The sequence below is a fragment of the Mesitornis unicolor genome, unplaced genomic scaffold (genome assembly GCF_000695765.1).
Source record: "Mesitornis unicolor isolate BGI_N332 unplaced genomic scaffold, ASM69576v1 scaffold12169, whole genome shotgun sequence".
NCBI lineage: Eukaryota > Metazoa > Chordata > Aves > Mesitornithiformes > Mesitornithidae > Mesitornis > Mesitornis unicolor.
Window position 1 is genome coordinate 1 of NW_010206598.1, and position 6,782 is coordinate 6,782.

General features: G+C 54.3%; 1 protein-coding gene across 1 annotated transcript in view; it reads left to right on the forward strand.

Moving 5' to 3' along the window:
- Positions 1–42: 42 nt before the first annotated feature.
- GLI1 (GLI family zinc finger 1) overlaps positions 43–6,782 on the forward strand; it is a gene marked incomplete at its 3' end in the record, with an annotated part of 9,822 nt that continues 3,082 nt past the window's right edge. The window contains 10 exon segments of the mRNA XM_010191828.1: positions 43–139; positions 292–387; positions 786–981; positions 1,168–1,330; positions 1,435–1,536; positions 1,634–1,774; positions 2,559–2,708; positions 4,526–4,690; positions 5,111–5,362; positions 6,250–6,529. Of these exon segments, the coding sequence (XP_010190130.1) occupies positions 43–139; positions 292–387; positions 786–981; positions 1,168–1,330; positions 1,435–1,536; positions 1,634–1,774; positions 2,559–2,708; positions 4,526–4,690; positions 5,111–5,362; positions 6,250–6,529 (1,642 nt within the window).

The window sequence follows — 6,782 nt, forward strand, 5'->3', positions numbered from 1 at the left end:
GGACCAGATGCGCTCCTGAGCCCGGCCGGGCCCTGTCGCGACATGTTCAACCCTGTCAGCCCCCCGGCCACCGGCTACGCCGAGCGCTGCTGCCTGCGCCCACCCCACGGACCCGTCCCAAGTGCCCTGGGGCCACAAGGTCGGTCATAGTCCCCTCATCCTGGGCTTGACATGGGCACGGGGGACACCTGGCTCCAGGTTCAGTCCTTGGGTTCAGGACTGGAGATTTCCTCTCCCCCTTGTGCCCCCCACCCAAATCCATCTTCTCGTCTTTCTCCTCCCGTCTGCCAGGACTCGATTTCCCCTTATGCCACCAGTCAAACTTCACGAGCGGCCATCGTGGTTATGGGTTGGTGCCAGGCACTGAGTACCCGGGCAGTGGTGATGGTAAGTCTGCAGTTTTGGGAGCGCGTGGGGCAGGTAGGGGTTCTGCAGGGTGTTCAGGCATCTCCTGGGGGTTGTAATATCAGCTGTAGCAGGGAGGACACACATGTCAAGGGGTTCAGGTACCCCCTGGGAGCATCGATGGCTGTGGTAGGGATTTGGGGACACTTTTTAGCCTTGCCGTAGTCCAAAACTAGCAACGAGTGTGACCTGGGAGACGAGTGGCTGGGGGGGAGGCCGGCGGGAAGGGGCACGGCTGGCGGCTGAAAGGGCCCTGCCTGCACACTCAGGGCACTCCTCAGGCTCCAGAGCACCACACTTGTGTCCTTGGCGGCTTCCCCAGCCTCCCAGGACCCATTCTAAGAGGATTGCCCCCCCCCGCTTCTCTGCCGCCACCCCAGGCTCGCGGTTCTCAACGCCCCGCGGTGCAGGCAAACTGGGCAAGAAGCGGGCGCTGTCCATCTCACCCCTGTCAGACTCCAGCATTGACCTGCAGACGGTGATCCGCACCTCGCCCAACTCCCTCGTTGCGTTCATCAACTCCCGCTGCGCTTCTGCCGGCGGCTCCTATGGCCACCTCTCCATCAGCACCATCAGGTGGGTAGGTGTGTGGTCTGTCAGGCTGGGAGCCCAAATGAAGGCTGATTCCCAGCGTGGGGAGAGGGTAGGAGCAAAATGGGACGATGGGTTAAGGAAGGAGTGGCTGGAAGTTCGGACACCCGACATCCCTGGCTCAGAAGACCTAAATTTCTGTCCTCTGATGGTGCCATCCGCTCTTTGCAGTCCATCGCTGGGGTACCAGAGCCCACCAGGCCAGCAGAAAAGCCAAGGCCACCTCTACAGCCACACTCCTCCTGCCCCTCCATGCAGCTCCCACGAACACCTCTCCACACGCCCTGGGCTCCTGCACCACGGCCCGGCTCGTGGGGCCCTCAAACACTGCCAGGTAAGGGGAACCTGCATCCATAGCAGTGGTGCATCCCATGTAAGCAGTGGTCCAGCGAGCATCTCAGTGCTGACTCCTTTCTGCTTCCCCCCCTGCACTGGTAGCAGCTGAAGCTGGAGTGGAGCCTGAGCAGCCCCCTGAGTGCCAAATACCCAGAGGAGAGGTCTGAGGGCGACGTCTCCAGTCCGGCTTCCACAGGCACCCAGGTAGTCCCTTTAAACCCCTCCATGTCCCCAGGGCTCTGTGGTCCCAGTGATGGGGAGCACCAAGGGTCGCACCTCAATCTGGATGTGCCTCCCCCAGGACCCCTTGCTGGGGATGCTGGATGTACGGGAGGACCTGGAGAAGGAAGATGGGAAACCTGAGTCTGAGACCGTCTACGAAACCAATTGCTACTGGGACGGCTGCACCAAGGAGTTCGACACGCAGGAGCAACTGGTGCACGTGAGTCGGGTCCTGCCTGGGTGCATCCATCCCAAAACCTGCCCCCAGGCTGACACCCCTTGTGTCAGCTGTGCCCTAAGACTCTTGTGCGCTGGGCTGGGCCCTGTCCCCCTGTCACAAGAACTCACCACACAGGAGCACGATGCGGGAAGTTGGCCCTGGGGAAGGGAGGGACGCACGTCCTCCGCTTCTTGGGGGCAAGTTCTTTGTCACCCTCTCATAGCACGTCCATAAGGGTTCCTTTGTGACCCTCCCATACCATGTCCCATGGGCTCCTTTTGTCACCATCTCATAGCTCGTCCCTACAGGTCCCTTTGTCACCCCCCATAGCACATCCCATAGGGTCCCTTTGTCACCCTCCCATAGCACGTCCATAGGGGTCCCTTTGTCACCCCCCATAGCACATCCCATAGGGTCCCTTTGTCACCCCTCATAGCATGTCCCTAGGGGTCCTTTTGTCACCCTCCCATAGCACATCCCTAGGGGGAACACCCAGTCTGGCCTTCCTCACCCCGCTGCACCACTGCTGCATCCAGACTTTGCTCTTTATCTCCCTCCAGACTCCCCTGCATCCCCTGGACCACCCCTGTGTCTTCTCTTGGTTCTCCCAAAATACCCCCCAACCATTTCCTGTACCCCCATCTTCTCTAGACCCCATCTGACCGCTCTATTTGTCCCTAACCCCTGGTGTCTCCTCTCGCCATCCCAGTCCCTCTGTGTCCCTCTCTCCCCGATATTCTTACCGCCCTCCCCTGTGCTCCCAGTGATGCCCCTCTCTCCTCAGCACATCAACAACGAACATATCCACGGGGAGAAGAAGGAGTTCGTGTGCCACTGGGCAGCGTGTTCGCGGGAGCAGAGGCCCTTCAAGGCTCAGTACATGCTGGTGGTGCACATGCGGCGTCACACGGGCGAGAAGCCCCACAAGTGCACGGTGAGGGGGCACAAACCTGGGCAAAGCCTTGGTCAAGCAGTGGGGCCTGGCAGCAGGCAGGGTGGGAGCTGGTGAATGGCGTTGGTGGGACGTGCGGTGGGGAAGGTGAATGGGATGGGTATCATAGAATCATAGAATAATACCGGGTTGGAAGGGACCACAGGGATCGTCCGGTCCAACTTTTCAAGGTGAAAGTAGAGTTTAAATGAGATGAGGCAGCGCCCTGTCAAGATGAGTCCTAAAACTGACCAGTGTAGGGGAATTTACCACTTCCCCTGGGACATTATTCCAGTTTCTAGATTATTCCCATTTCTAGATTATTCCCATTTCTCATTGATGGATTATTCCCATTTCTCATTGATGGATTATTCCCATTTCTCATTAACAGATTATTCCCATTTCTCATTGACAGATTATTCCAAGTTCTGATTGACAGATTATTCCTATTATCTAATTGATAGATTATTCCAATTTCTCATTGATAGATTATTCCAATATCTCACTGATAGATTATTCCAATTTCTCATTGATACATTTTTCTAATATCTCATTGATAGATTATTCCAATATGGAGTTGATAGCTTATTCCAATTTCTAATTAATATATTTTTTTCCAACATCTAATTGATAGATTATTCCCATTTCTCATTGACAGATTATTCCAATTTCTCATTGATAGATTACTCCCATTTGTCATTGACAGATTATTCCAATATCTCATTGACAAATTATTCCCATTTCTCATTGATGGATTATTCCAATTACTCATTGACAGATTATTCCCATTTCTCATTAACAGATTATTCCCATTTCTCATTAACAGATTATTCCCATTTCTCATTAACAGATTATTCCCATTTCTCATTAACAGATTATTCCCATTTCTCATTAACAGATTATTCCCATTTCTCATTAACAGATTATTCCCATTTCTCATTAACAGATTATTCCCATTTCTCATTAACAGATTATTCCCATTTCTCATTAACAGATTATTCCCATTTCTCATTAACAGATTATTCCCATTTCTCATTAACAGATTATTCCCATTTCTCATTAACAGATTATTCCCATTTCTCATTAACAGATTATTCCCATTTCTCATTAACAGATTATTCCCATTTCTCATTAACAGATTATTCCCATTTCTCATTAACAGATTATTCCCATTTCTCATTAACAGATTATTCCCATTTCTCATTGATGGATTATTCCAATGTCTGATTGATCTCATGATAAACAGATCCCTTCTGGAGTTCAATGGGAATCTCTCCAGACACAACTTGTGTCCATCACCCCTCATCTTCTCCCCGTGACTCCTTGTTAAAGGGAGTTTCCATCCTCTTGGTGCCACCCTTTCTGCCCTGCTCCATGGTGATAAGGTCCCCCCTGAGCCTTCTCTTCCCAAAGCTGAACAGCCCCAGTTTTCTCAGCTCTTCCAGTCCTCTGAGCATCCTCGTGGCCCTTCCCTGGACCATTTAACCCCCGTGCCCATCTTTTTGGTATAGCAGGGACCAGAACCGGACCCAGTACTCACGGTGTGGCCAGACCAGCACTGATGCGGTGATCAGGAGCATGGTAGCACAGCACAGACTGGGTTCATGTGTGGGAGACCAGATCAGTGGCATGGGGACAGCATGGCCAGTGCACGGGGAGGTGACACGACGTAGGCAGAAGGGTACAGGGCCATGCAGATTGTGCTGCACATTGGGCAGGAGGTGCAATGCGTGGCTGTGGCGGTGGGGAGGTGTGGGGGTGATGCGGTGCTGGGTCTGTTGAAGGCTCAGGGCACGTCTTCACCCTGCTTGCCTGCGCAGTTCGAGGGCTGCCACAAAGCCTACTCGCGCCTGGAGAACCTCAAGACTCACCTGCGCTCGCACACGGGCGAGAAACCCTACGTCTGCGAGCACGAGGGCTGCAGCAAAGCCTTCTCCAATGCTTCCGACCGCGCCAAGCACCAGAACCGCACTCACTCCAACGAGGTACACACCCCTCTGGGGCTCTTTGCACCCCTTTTTTGGGCTCCCCGTATGCCTCCTGATTTATTCCGTGCTCTGAAAACTCCCTCCATCCCTGGTTTATTTTCTGTCTGCTTTCAACTCCTTCCATGCCTGCTCTGATAAAGTCTGGCCCCTGCTCCCTTCCTTGGTCACCTGCATTCCCACCAGGGTCCCTTCACCCCTGCCCTGCTCCTTTGGACCCCCCTCCTTGCATTCCTTCTATGACCCCCCCCAGGCCCTGTAGCCCCTAAAATACCCCCTCCAAGGGGACCTGACCTCTTGCATCCCTTCCCACCTTCAATTCTCAGCCCTACTTGAGAGAGAGGGGGATTTATGTGATGCTTGGTTGGGAGGGGTCTCCATTCGGTGCTAACACCCCCCTGGCCCTTTTTCCCTCGACAGAAACCCTACGTCTGCAAGATTCCCGGCTGCACCAAGCGCTACACGGACCCCAGTTCCCTGCGCAAGCACGTCAAGACGGTGCACGGCCCCGATGCCCATGTCACCAAGAAACACCGGGGGGATGCGGTGCCCGGCCGGGCGCTGCCCACCCCCGGTGGTCCCCAAGAGCACCTGAAGCAGGAGAAAGGCACGAACGGCCCCGCTGAGGCCCGTAAGGATGACAGCAAACTCTTGGTGCCCGACTTGGCCTTGGTAAGGAGCTGGGGGTGACACAGGGAGTCGGAGGAGGCAGTTTGTGTGTGTCGTGGTTTAGGGCTGGGTTGGCCACTTTCTATTAAACCCTCTCCCCTCCCTAGAAGGGAAGAGAAAAGAGAATAAGGGAGAGAGTCTTAGAAAACAAACAGATTGAATGAAACAATAATACTGATACCACAGGATAATAATGTAAATAGGAAAATAATGGAATATATACAGATATGTACAAATATAGATACAAAACCAATATAAAATCCTCCCCCAATGTCGAAGACATCACCAGAGGCTCTGGGAGCACTGGAAAAGTCCCAGTGTGGAGCCAGCAGCAGTGGGAGCAAGCACCCGGTGTTCCCAGGCAGCCTCCATCCAAGTACTGACCGGGCCTGACCCTGCTTAGCTTCCCAGATCAGGTGAGATGAGCAGGAACACAGGGCTCAGGGTCAGAGGCAGCCGAAGCAGCAGGGTCTGCTGGGACTTGGGCCATTGCAGGGGTGGAGAGGGAAGGAAGGGTCCAAAATGAAGAGTCAATACCCTGGTGATCCCTGGGCTTTTCACTGAGTGTGGCGTGTGTGGGATGCAATACCTCATTGGGCAGGTTTGGGTCTGCTCCCTCCTGTAGGTGCAGACACAGCACCCATGGTGAGACAGTGGCCTTGCCATGTTTCCATACCGTACAAGCACTATCACTTGTAGAAGCGAACACTGTTGTTAAACCATGCTGCTGGTTCCAGCAGGTTCAGCCACTGAGAAGAGACTGAGCTGAAAAGTAAAATCACTAAAGAGAAAATGAGTTCTGTTTAGCTCAAACCAGGACAGCATGGGAGGGAGTCACCAGTGTGTATCTGACACCCTTTTCCTTCGTTGGTGTTTTCGGGTACCCCCAGAAGCCGCAGCCCAGCCCCGGGGGGCAGTCGTCGTGCAGCAGCGACCACTCCCCGCTCGGCAGCACCACCAACAACGACAGCGGCGTGGAGATGGCCGGCAACGCGGGCGGGAGCTACGAGGACCTGTCCACGCTGGAGGACGTGGTGCCGGGTGAGCCCATGGGCATCTCAGGGCTCATGGCCCTCCACAAGCTGGAAAACCTTCGCATTGACAAACTGAAGCAGATGAGGAAACCACCAACGGGCAAAGGCCTGAGCTTGCCGGCCATCCCTGGAGCCGGTGAGACCGCGGTTTCCTCCCACCCGCATGCAGGGCCATGGGTGCTGGGTCCAGAGGGGGCTGGTTTGCAGCTGGAGGGGTTTCCACACCTTCCTTCCACTCCTGGTGAACATCTGGGCTGTGCCATCTTTGGACTCGATGACTGTAAAGAAGTAAAGAATATGAGGAGTTGGAAGGGACCTGGAAAGCTCCCCCAGTCCAACCCCTGCCAGAGCAGGATCACCAGAGCAGTCACACAGGAACACGGCCAGGG